Genomic DNA, 13,594 nt, shown 5'->3' with positions numbered 1-13,594 from the left:
TTAAAGGTTGTGTTAAAGTGGTATGTGGTCCAGTTATGCTGCTCTGATTAAAGGTTATGTTAAAGTGGTATGTGGTCCAGTTATGCTGCTCTGATTAAAGGTTGTGTTAAAGTGGTATGTGGTCCAGTTATGCTGCTCTGATTACGTCCTCTTGAAGTTGACAGGCTTCAAATGTAAAATGTAAAATGAAAGTATATCTTCTTCTTTCGTGTAACGTCAGAGGTCCAACTCCGTATCTTGTAGCCATGCCCTTAACTCTGGTCCCACATCAAAGAGGCTGGCTTCCGAGGGTGGTTTGTATAGGGGGCAGATGGTCAGGATGTGGTCAACAGTCTGCTCAGGGTCTCCACACTCACATGCAGCGCTGTCTGCCAGGCCCCACTTCTTTAATGATGCTTTAAAGCGACCAACCCCAGATCTTAAACGGTTCAGCAGAACCCTTTGCCAGGTTTTCTATGCAAAATAGATAACCCCCAGCCCTGTAAATCTGGGGGCAATATCTGATTGATGTGGGCAATTTTTCTTTTAGCCACTGTATATTTCCTTCATCAACAGTGGCATTCCCCAAATCCCTATTCCCATGACAACGCAGCGTCGCTGAGTGTCTTACACCGGCAGATTCCGATGATTCACTCACTCACACTGTGACTTTAAACACGGAGACGATCAATAGTGATGTATTCTGTTTCTCCACTTCTGACCCGGTGTAGCAGATAACACATGTAAGCCAGAATCAGCTAATGGAACATTAGGGCTGCATCTGCTTAACCGGTAGAGCAGTGTTTCCCACATCCACAGGCATTAGTATGGGAGGGGTTAATGACCCCCGCTCAACACCTTCGTCCTTCACCCACACTGTATAGACTATTCATTCATCTATATGAACTCAACATAGATACCAATGCATGATACTGTCACTGTGGGTCTGTGCAGCATCTGCACTTGATTGGCACGTGACCCAATATGGAGGATATTTTTCACACACACACACACGCACACGCACACACACACACACACACACACACACACACACACACACACACACACACACACACACACACACACACACACACACACACACACACACACACACACACGCCCGCCCGCACGCACCCGCCCGCCCGCCATATATATACTGTCTATCTATCACCATCTGTCTGTACATATCGGCATATAATCATTTTTACATATCTGTAGATACTTTAACTATATCTGTACATATCCCTTACCTACTCTTACTAGTTAACTAGTTACCACTCATAAGGTTAACCATTTCACTACCACTCATAAGGTTAACCCGTTCACTACCACTCATAAGGTTAACCCTTTCACTACCACTCATAAGGTTAACCCTTTCACTACCACTCATAAGGTTAACCCTTTCACTACCACTCATAAGGTTAACCATTTCACTACCACTCATAAGATTAACCCTTTCACTACCACTCATAAGGTTAACCATTTCACTACCACTCATAAGATTAACCCTTTCACTACCACTCATAAGGTTAACCATTTCACTACCACTCATAAGGTTAACCCTTTCACTACCACTCATAAGGTTTAACCATTGCACTACCACTCATAAGATTAACCCTTTCACTACCACTCATAAGGTTAACCATTTCACTACCACTCATAAGGTTAACCCTTTCACTACCACTCATAACGTTTAACCATTGCACTACCACTCATAAGGTGAACCCTTTCACTGCCACACTACAAATGGTTAACCCTTTCACTACCACTCATACGGTTAACCATTTCACTACCGCCCTCATAATGTTTAACCCTTTCACTACCACTCATAAGGTTAACCCTTTCACCACCACACTACAAATGGTTAACCCTTGCACTACCGCACTACAGAAGGTTAACCATTGCACTACCACAATACAAAGGGTTAACCCTTTCACTACCACACTACAGAAGGTTAACCGGTTCACTAGCACACTACAGAAGGTTAACCCTTTCACTACCACACTACATAAGGTTAACCCTTTCACTACCACACTATATAAGATGAACCCTTTCACAGGGTTAAGGAAGAGGAAAGGCCGCGGTGTGACTCACTAGTGTTGTGGTCGACATAGTAGGATCCGACGGCGGGGTCGTAGGCCTCCTCCCAGCCGACCGGCAGCTCATCTCCAATGCAGTCGGCAAACGTCAGGGGCTTCGTCTGCCTGGAGGAACACAATCACAGGTAGAACCACAGGTTTGAATTGAAGTCAAAAGCTGAAACGGAAGGGAAATAAATGTATATCTCCAATGGTCAGTAAACGCAAAGGTACACTCCTCCACCCCCAAAAGATTAATGCTGATTTATCTCGGCCCCCGTAATCTCACACATATCCCCTCCTATTTGTTTTTGGTTTTGAAGAGTTATTTGAGTTAGAGAGTCGGGTGTGTGCAATGTCATTATGACGTAGGTATTAAATACTAGGGGTGGGAATCACAATACTAGAATCTACGGTATTGCAATATTTGCAATATATCGTGATTTATTAACTGCAAATGGAAATCTTTGTCATCATCTGCAATAAAGATATATATATATATCATATAATAAGAAAACATTTTGAGTCTGTTCACATCACTCCAATAATTTGTATTGCCACTAAATGGGATTGTCAAGCAAAAGTATTTTTTATATCGATACTTGCCGTATGTCACTGTATGGACCCCCTCCCCCACCCCTATTATAATCATAATTTCAGCTCAGTGAAATTATGAAAATTAAAAAGGTATATATATCATGGCCTTGGAGTGCTCCTGGGGATATTTAAGTATACTTGTTTGTTGTGTATCATATCGATCAAGCTTGAGGAATAAAACAAATGATCAGTATGGTAGCAGATCCAGCAGTATACAGTATCTGGACATTGGTCTAAACATTGTGTTGCCTATATTTTAGATGCAAAGCAACTTGGAATGTCACTAACTCACCCACTCACTCACTCACTATCGGTTAGCCACTCTGTGCCTAGTAGTGGTCCACACAGGCAATGTGATTTGTTTAAGACCAGTTAGCTTTGCGTCTATGACAACGTGTCCTTGTTCTTGTGAATGTAAGGGAAACACAACTCAATTTGTGGCGAAACTGACGAGACTTTGAGGGTTGAGGATGACAAGAATTAGCACACACACACACACACACATGCCTCTGTGTCTCTGTCTGTCCTTTTGTATTTGTATCTGTGTCTTCAAAACATTGGAAAACTTGCAGCCTACTATTTGAATCCTAAACTGGACTGCAGGCGTCTTTAAATAATGGATTCAAAAATGTCTGCTTCTTAGGGAGGGGTGGGAGGCTGGGAGGGGGACTTACTAAGGGGGGGGGGGGGGTCCTCTATTCACCTCCAGGGGGGCCTGCCAGGCACAATAGCCGGAAGCCTGGGCCTTGCATTCCAGGAGTAGCGCCGCTGACACATGGCCTGGATGTTTCTGAGGCAACCCCCCAAGGACGGCCAGTAGCAGCCCAAGGCCCCAGATCAGAAAGGAGCCCCCGGCGGAACCGCGGAACAACCTCAGCTACAAAAGAACACCTCCTCGGCAGCCACACCGGCGTTCCGAGCAGCACAGGGGGAAGTGGAATGTTCCGCGGCTTGACATTCCTTTCAGCCTGCAGAGCCCTTTGTGCTGCTTTACATTAGATGGCTCTTTTTGTTTTGGGTTTTTATATGCCGCCTGGTATGACCGCTCTGCCCTCAACCCACAAATATCTTGCAGAGGGTCATACGAACAGCCATCAGTTGGAACGCGAGCTCCCCTCCATCCAGGATATATACAACGGACGGCGTGTCAGCAAAGCCTGCGGGGTTATCAAAAAAAAAACAGCCACCCGAACCACAAACTGATACGGTCCGGCAAACGGTACCACAGCCTCAAGGCCCGGACCAGCAGACTCCGGAGCAGTCCCCCCACGCCCCCGTCGCCCAAGCAAGTTAGACTCATGAACATTAACAGCCTGCTACCTGTCTGCCATGGCCAAAACACACCCACACAGTCATACTGTAACTATGCGCACACAACGCACACAAACATGCAAGCAATCTACATGCACACGTGCACATTGTGACGAAGGCTAGCCCTACACGTACACACTGTGATCACTGTATTACAATTTTGAGCCATGTTTGCAGTGCACACATGATATACTGTGTCTATTGTACTATAATGACAGACTATTGTAACCCACTGTAGTATACATTCTAGAGCTACGATAGCCCAGCTGCTATGGTATATTTTCATTCTACCTTATTCATCTGTACTCTACTTTTTATTCCATTTCTATTCTATTTTACAAATTTGATCCTATCCTATTGTTGTTGCTGCTGCAAGGTCGAGAGAGCAAAAACAACTCTTTGTACTGTAAAAGCCTAAAAGGTATTGGTGATGTGACGATAAAGATTCTGATTCTGATCCATAAGGAGGGTGTTGTTCACCATATACATTCAGAGTAGGGGTGCACGATATTGATTTTTTGACCCCGATATCGATACCGATAATTTTCTGCTCCTCAAGGTCGATACCGATACCCGATATATATATATATTTATTGTATTATAATCGTTCTTTTTTTTATGTATATTCCTTTTTTTTTTTTTTTTTTTTTTCTTTTTCCCCCTCCATTTTCCTCCGATTTTTCTCCCATCCCAATGTTAGTCGTATGCCAATTCCCAATCCCTTCCTGGTCGCTGCGCTTTACCCCCCACAGTCAGATCATCTGGGAGAGTGGAGGCTACCACGTGCTTCCTCCGACACACGTCCAGCCAATCACCGCTTCTTTTCACCTGGCAGCGCGGATTCTCATCGAGAGGGCGTAGCGTGTGGGAGGACCACACTATCCCCCTCACGTCCAATCCGCGCTTAGCAGGCGCCCCGACCGAACTGTAGGAGTCGCTGTTTACAACGACCCGGACCCACCCCGCCAGCTTCTCCCACCCTCTGATACAGCCAATTGTATCAGTGCAGACGGCCAGCCAAGCTGGTGACAACCCCGGAGCTGTGAGCTGGATTCGAACAGGCGAACCAAGCTCACAGCTCCGGGGCTGGTGACGAACGCAATCTCCGCTCGACCACCTAACCGCCTTTTTATGTATATTCCTGTAGTTTTGACCTAACCAGATTTATCATGACATGAGGGTTACTACTATGAACAAAACAAAGCCAAGAGAACAGTTTTGACTCTTCAAAAAACGTGACTATATTTATTTTTCCAAATAAATATAATTTGAGTCAATCACAAAATTCACAATCCGTCAATGTCATTAACATTGTGTTTCCCTGAACAATGAGTGAACTAAAAACCAACAGGTATTATGCATTGTCAGTAGGGATGGGTACCGTTCACATTTGAACCGATACGGTACCGGTACCTGTGAATCGATACCGGTATCCAACGGTACCTTTTTCCGGTACTTGAATCTCTAAAAATGTAATCTACCTACCTCAGTTGTAAAAAGAAAAAAAATCCAAACTTCAAATAACCACATTTTCGACCGTTTTCGGCATGCCATTGCCCCGACTGCTTTGTTGTTGAATCAAGTCAAATCCTAAGTAAGCATATATTGTGCGTGTGAACGTTGACATGAAAAAAAAAAAGTTAATTAAAAAAAGTGTAATTCTTTTTTTATTTATTTTTTTATTATCGGAGCTATCAATACTTTTATCGGGTTTATCGGGATGACGTCATAATTGCTGATATCGGATTATCGGCCCGATAATTATCGTGCATCCCTAAGAGTATTCAAGTATTCACAGTAAATATAATGCTGAATCATTACTCGCTCCTGTTACACTGTCTAAACTAGCAACTGCCTGGACAGCACAGCAAATACTAAAGTAACCCGCAAAAAGGCATTGCAATGCAGAAAACAACATTTCAAAGCCAATATATATACCCTAGAAATTAATAAGCTTTTCTATTTCAGCTGCAACTCTAATACTATGTAGAGGACACACATGTCTAGCTGCACACACACCAATAGCCAGTCTTTGCTCTGGGGTGCAACCCAACCGGTTCCTTTTTCAGTTTCTGAATAATAAAAAGGGCCAGATTAGACCCCCATAGACCCATAGAGAGAGAGAGAGAGAGAGAGAGAGAGAGAGAGAGAGAGAGAGAGAGAGAGAGAGAGAGAGAGAGAGAGAGAGAGAGAGAGAGAGAAGCTTTAGCGTGTTGATGCCTCTGTAACGCTTGATCCCAATAAAGCTGGGCTGGTCCCTAGCCTGACATGTCAGACCCAGCTCTCGCATGCGTTCCATGCGTCTGACGTGTCCGGCTAGCTGGTCCCCATTAGGGGTGGGAATCACCAGAGGCCCCACTATACCGCTGCGATTTATTACCTTTTTTCAACTGCAAATCACGTCCCCGACAGAAAACTCAACATCTGCAATACGTAATATATATACAACATCTGTTTTATCTAATAAGATAAGGTTTTGAGTCTGTTCACCTCACTCCAATAATTTTGAGTGCAGAAAAGATTGTCAAGCTAAAAAAAAGGTGTTTTAAATTAAATATCTAATATCTATACACTCTCTGGCGACAGTGGCTCAGGAGGTAGAGCGGTCGTCTGGTAGTCGGAAGGTTCACGGTCCGATTCCTGCTCCACCCGGGCAGTGTGTCGAAGTGTCCTTGAGCAAGACACTTAACCCCTTTCCATCACAGTCGAGAATGCAGCTGTGACCGCGTCCCCGACCATCAAGAACCTTGGTGTTGTCCTAGACGACCAGTTGAACTTCTCTGCTCACATCGCAGCGACAACCAGAACCTGCCGATTCCTCCTGAGCAACGTCAGAAGGATACGCCCCTTCCTGACAAAAGAAGCCACCCAACTCCTCGTCCAATCAACAGTCATCTCCCGCCTCGACTACTGCAACGCACTGCTCGCTGGCCTCCAGGCCACTGCCACCAAGCCTCTTCAACTCATTCAGAACGCAGCGGCCCGCCTGATCTCAAACCTACCGAAGTCGGCCCATGTCACCCCACTTCTTAGGGACCTGCACTGGCTCCCCATTGCTGCACGAATCCGCTTCAAGGCCCTCGACCTAGCATACCGTGCGGCAAAGGGAACCGCTCCCGCCTACCTCCGGTCAATGGTCTCTAACTACACACCCTCAAGACCCTGCATCTTCTGGCCGCCTCAGACCCACTCCTATCCGAGCTCCGGGAGGGTCATCAAGGAGAAGCCGCCTATTCTCAGTCCTTGCCCCACAATGGTGGAATGAACTACCCACCCCAGTTAGAACAGCCGAAACCCGTCCAATCTTTCGCCGTCGACTAAAGACGCACTTCTTCAACCATTATCTGAAATAAATTTTTATAAAAAAAAAATAATAATAATCTAACCCTAACTAACCGTACTGTCATGCACTTGTCCTAATAAACTAACCTACACTGTAGCACTCAACACTTTGATGAACATTGTTACTCAGCTGATAGAGTTGTGCCCTTCCTGATGACTTGTCGTACAGAACTTGTAAGTCGCTTTGGATAAAAGCGTCAGCTAAATGACTAAATGTAAACCCCTAATTGCCCACCGATGGCACCTTGCACGGTTGCCTCTGCCATCGGCGTGTGAGTGAATGGGTGAACGTGAGGAACAAAACAACGCCATATAAATGCACCATTTACCATTTACTTGGCGTCAATACAATATCAGCACGCAAGATATCGCGATAATATGCTGTATCGATTTCTTCCACCCACCTCTAGTCCCCGTCGCCCATTATTTTATTCCACTTTCCTGTCTCGGGACATTAAATCATCCTTTTTTAATCGCAGACGGGTGAAGGCGTCCGACGACCTAAACCCCATCATCATCATTCACCAGTGTGATTAGCCTCGAGAGCGCTGGACGGACCGACCCGTCTGGCCTCTGTTTCACTCCATCAGTCTCTCGCTGCTTTCACACAGCGGGGACTTTAACGAAGGCCAAGGGCACCGCAAGGATGACGATGTTTGAAAGACGAGACGGCGGAGGATGACGAGGTAGACGCAGCCAAAGGGAGGAAGGTGAGGTGCACCACCCTCGCTACATAGGCTGTAGGCGACGGTATAATATTACACTTACTGTAGATTACTGTATATTTTTACTGTATATTTTATATTAGAATGTATATACATAACATAGGACATGTGAATCCCGGACCGTATTTTATTATTATTATTTTATTCTTAGGTTTATTTTATTCTTTATTCTTAGGCAATTTTTTGTTATTCTTTGTTATTCTTATTGGTGACTTTGTTTTGTCTACCTAGTACCTAAATGTTTACTGTGAGCGATTTGTAGTGCCAAATTTCCCTCGGGATTATTAAAGTATTTCTATTCCATTCTATTTTATTCTATCTACCAAATCCCTCTCCGTTCACTGGAACACAGCCAGTATTCATTTGATCTCCTCAACTTTACATTAATAGAGTTAGTAATACATTTATAACACATTAATAATACATTTAAATAGTTATTCTCGTAGCATTGTTCCTAATGATTGGCTATTAGGACAAGGATGCCGGGGATTAACAATTTTTCTTTGGCAAAAGGCTGTGGCTATAGGAGTGACAACACTGTATATTTATTCAGTTTTTTTTTTGTGTTTGTTTCTGCCATGATGAATCGAATGCGACTTGAAATAACAGAAAATAACAGAACATTTTACATTCTAATCAATATATCCGCCCCCAGTAAACAATTTTGAGAAGTTGGATCATTTCAACAACTTCGGGGTAAGCGTTTGACAAAAAACTGACCCGGATTTTATGTTAATGGCCAAGTAAAAAATGCTTCTGAGTAACTGTAAGTAAAACTAAATGACATGACGTACTGTCACACCGGGAGATGAAACATTTATTTCATTTGCCTGGCTGATGCCAGCAAAGTGTAGCAGTACATACATAGGCGGAAGCCAGCAAGCCTATCTCATGGTCCTACTGTATAACTGTTTGGGGAAAATTACCAGGCTGGAGGATGTCATTCCTCTGTTTTTATGTTAATTCTGGGGGGAGGGAGTGAATGAATGAAGGGAGTAGAACCAGCTAAAACGCCATGCAGAATGAGAGCAGAGTGGGAGAAGTGGGACCTTGGGGGGGGGGGGGGGGGGAATCATGCTTGTTGACTCTGGAGGGTCCAAACATTCGCAATGTTGATCCCACTTTTTTTCCCCTCCTTCTTCTCCCCCCTGGTGAGCTGTACGACTTGTTTGTCAAGTGTTACTGGTGAAAACATGCACGTGCACATGTACACAAGCACACACACACGCACGCACACACACACACACACACACACACACACACACACACACACACACACACAACCAGGTTTCACATACCAAGTCAAACAGTCAGGCCAGGCCCCAATGCTCTAATGCAAACTGACAAAGCATGCAGCAGAGTGCAAACATACAGGGAGGCAGGGAGCATAACTGAACGGTGAGTCAGAGAGAGAGAGAGAGAGAAAGAAAGAGAGAGAGAGAGAGAAAGAAAGGGAGAGGGGGGTGTTAATTCACCATGCTATATAAATTCCTCAAGTCGATTTATGAGGACCTACATTTCATAGCAGTTCAAGGTCCAACAATAAAACAGCTCTCCTCTACTGTGTTCCTCCCTCTCTCTCTCTCTCTCTAGCTCCCTCGCCCTCTCCCTCTCTCTCTCTCTCTCTCTCTCTCTCTCTCTCTCTCTCTCTCTCTCTCTCTGGTCTCTACTCTAGCTCTCTCGCCCTCTCCCTCCCTCCCAGCAGCGGCATGGTATCTGGTAGATAACATTCCATTCACCTGACAGAATGCGTCCAGTGCGTCACCGTGAGAGCGGTGGATAGACAATATGGCCGGCTGAAGAATGTGAACCGCAGGGCCCGGGGAGGTAGAGACAGGGGGGGGGGGGAGGGGGGGGGGGGGGGGGCCGGGGAGGTGGAGACAGCCGGGACAAGGGGAGGGGGGGGGGGGGGGGGGGGGGGGGGGTTGTCACGTGAAAACCTCATAGCTTCAGTTGTGTAATTTTTAAATGATTATTTTCACTTGAAATCAAAGTTAACACGGTACATCACTTGCTTAATGGACCTGTCTCAAACCCTGCCCTCTTTTCTTGATCCTCCAATCACAACTGTCGCTTACCTCGGACAAACTTGGTTTGTCCGAGGTAAGCGACAGTTGTGATTGGAGGATCAAGAAAAGAGGGCAGGGTTTGAGATAGGTCTATTACATTCCATGACCTTATGAGCTTGTGAAACCCACGCAAAAAGCTACGGACGGCTCAGAGACAAATCTATGGTTGAATCATGGGTTTCTTTGAATATCACAATTATGATCATCCGTGTGGTTTCCTGTTCAAATTATCGAAACCAATTGCTGTAATTGTACTTATGTGGAGGCTGATTGCTTACACCTGCTGTTACCCAGAAGTTCAACTCTGTGTTTGAGGACATGCATGGAATTTTCACAGTGTAACCCTGATGAACACTGGTACTGTTGAAATGTCAGCGTATAAATTGCAAATAACTATACATTTAGCACACGGTCCGATCCAAAGCGACTTTAAAGGAACACACCGTCATTATAGAAAATGTGCTCACTGTCTTTTCCAGAAAACTAGACTAGCTTACAGCCGGATAGCTTTCTACTGAACGCACATAGAGGAATATGGTATCTTCTTGTCTGTTTTTTTTTATTGTTTTTTTTTTTTATCCACTTTTTCTCCCCATTTTCTATTTTTCTCCCATCCCAATTTCGTATTATCCAATTCTTCCCTCCCCCTGTCTTGAACGTTGCTAGACTATGCCTCCCACAGGTCGGCTGTAGTGAGGACAGAAGCCTTGCATCACGTGTCCCCTCCGGTACATGAGGAGGCAGCCTGTCGCATCTTTTCACCACAGCAGCTCGAACTCTCAGTGGCGAGGAGTAACGCGTGGGAGGCTCACACGCTGCCCTTCCTGCTTCCGCCGCACCGGCGTCACCCAACCGACCTGTAGGAGTCGCTGTCCACAACGTCCAATCCCCACCCACCGGCTTTCCCACCCTCTAACACTTGCCAATTGTGTTAGTATGAACGACCGGCCAGCCGGTAGCAACGCCAAGAGCTGGGCTCGATACCAGCGTCTCCTGCGTTAGAGGTGAGCGCCTTGCCCACTGCGCCAATCAGCCGCCCATCTTCTTGTCTGACTCTGGAGAAGATGCGTAAGAGCATTTCCCATAATGTTGGGGGGGGGGTTTTGGGGGGAGCAAAACTAGCAATATTAACGGCAAATAAACAGTGCCCAGTCAGTAGCCTGAGAAGAAAAGCATCGTTTTCTACAACGAATAGGCCTAAGTACAAAAACAAGGAAAAGGCAACCCTGTCAGGTGTACGATCACACCTGAGTTTTGAGAATGTAACATTCTAATGATGGTGTCACAAAAGCTACCTGCCCCTTGAAAGCTACTGTATAGATTGGTAGAATAGAGGCATTGCACAGAATGTTTGTGCAGATGTCTCTCTTCCAACATGGCTGACTGTAACCACTGGTCAAGAACACTGGTGATTCCCGTGCAGTGGAGTGGGTAAAACATTAGAAAAGCACAATATCACTGTTACACTGTGACTTGTTTACGAGTAATAAATAATACCAAATTGTTACATTTGTGTGCATGCAATATATTTCTCATAATCAACACATAGCAACTGTTTCAAAATGAATGAAAAGAAATGTCTGAAATCCTATTCAAATGTGGGATTCTTAGAAAAAGGATCCAGAAAAACGTACACCTGAAAGGGTAAACAGGGCAAAAAATTTAATAAAATCAAATAAATCACAGACAAAAAGGTAAAAGCGTACTTTGTGGAGATACAAGGTTTCCATGTGACGCCGGTACCATGGTAATGATTTCTTTTTTATATATACTGGATGGGTCCTTGAGTTATCGTTTCCCCTGGTGAGAGTCGGAGCATTCTGCTGACACCCTTATTCCTGGTGATTTACAGCAAGTGCAAACACTGGCATAAGTCAACACTCAATGAATCACCATAATTGGAAGCCCAGGTAATAAAGAGCTGAAAGGGAAAACGGTACAATGTAAAGAAACTAGGAAATTATATAAGGTGCTTGTTTTTATTACGTTTTTCTTCAGCTTTAAGCAGAGTCCGTTGAGATACTCTCAATAAAGGCTAAATAAAAATAAAAATACTCCCCCCGCCCAAAAGGTTCTTAGGTTCTTTGCGGTGGCAGCAAGATAAAGTGGGCACTGGGCAGGGGATACAGAGTTGAGGAGAAAGTGTGGTATGCAACTATCTTTTTTTTGTATTACTCAATTAATAATAATAGAGCCTATTTGTTCAGATACCTGAGTCAGTATTTTTACTTTATAAAAGTCTTGATTTAAAACCTCAAATGTTGGATGCCCTGATATGAAAATGTTTGTCCAATAAGTAGGGCTGACCTTCGAATATTTTTTGGTAAATCGAAGCTTCGGGGCCGAGATTCGAAGCTTCGAGATACATTTTTTTTTTTAATGTTGTGGGACTTGTACAACAATTTGTTCAACTTTGTCAGTGCTGTAAAGTTTAAACCTTTTTAAATCTTAGACAAACAAAACACTTTGCTTTCATGAAATATTGTAAGCCGTCATTTGAGGCTTTATAAAAGCAGCACAATGAACACAAGTCTGTCAGTGCCGAGTCCAACCTCATCTTAAATAACAAACAGCATTGCTTGTTGTAGTTAACAAAGAGAGGCAGAGTTGATTTTGCAAAAAAAAAATTAAATCATATTTAAAAAAAATTAAAAAAATTAATAATCGAATTTTATTTTCATATTCGAATCCCATGCCCATCGAACGAAGCTTCGAAGCTTCGAAGTATTTAAGACAGCCCTAGAAATAATCATCAGTTGTTCACATCGGCCCAGTTTTGCTCATCGGACTGATACTGATATATGAAAGAAATCCCTGATTCCGGTCGATAACGATATGGTCACCGTTATATTGTGCATCCCTATACTTAAAATGGTTGTTATGACATGTATTTATTTCATCACTGGAGTAAATACAGTATGCATTTAAGATAATGACTGGCAAATGTATTTTGCATCAGTGGGGTAAGGGAAATGAATGAAAGCATTTACAGACTGTAACAACAGTTACTATTTAATTGACAGCCTAGTGTGATTGATAGCCAGACTCTCTCTGTCACGCTGCCTTTCCTGAACGCACTGTTTACTGGACTAATCAAGGCAAAAAGGAATCTACAGTAGCTCCTGGAGAAGTTTTAGTCGAAGAGCCACAAATGGTATTTGTCTGCGCATTATGGCATTATTTCCGTAATCGATGGTGTTGATTAAACAATCAAACAAACAAAAACTGCTTAGTAGGTGTTATGGAAATGTTATCTATGTCTATACATCTGTGTTAAAATACATATTCTATGTCTTACAGCTTGACTAGTTAATATAGTAATTATTTAATTAATGATTTCATGATCGTGGGAAGCCAAAATCGCAATTGAATTTGAAACACGCTTAATAATCGCCCAGTCCTACTGCTTAGCCGAATTGCCCATGTCTGAATTTATAGTCCAAGGATGACAAAGACCTTTACAGACTGAAGAAGGGAAGGCTGAAATGTTATA

The 13,594-nt window shown here is 43.9% G+C and overlaps 1 protein-coding gene across 2 annotated transcripts in view; it reads right to left on the bottom strand.

The window, feature by feature from the left end:
- wwc1 (WW and C2 domain containing 1) overlaps nucleotides 1-13,594 on the bottom strand; it is a 133,055-nt gene that overhangs the window by 90,787 nt on the left and 28,674 nt on the right. For both annotated transcript variants that reach the window (XM_084320934.1, XM_084320935.1), the window contains exon 2: nucleotides 2,074-2,183. In XM_084320934.1, the coding sequence (XP_084177060.1) occupies nucleotides 2,074-2,183 (110 nt within the window). The remainder of the gene's footprint in view (nucleotides 1-2,073; nucleotides 2,184-13,594) is intronic.

This window comes from Notolepis coatsorum, assembly GCF_963971535.1.
Source record: "Notolepis coatsorum genome assembly, chromosome: 8".
Classification (NCBI taxonomy): Eukaryota; Metazoa; Chordata; class Actinopteri; order Aulopiformes; family Paralepididae; genus Notolepis; species Notolepis coatsorum.
Note: the sequence above shows the minus strand (reverse complement) of the source record. Positions and strands in the feature narration are given on the sequence as shown.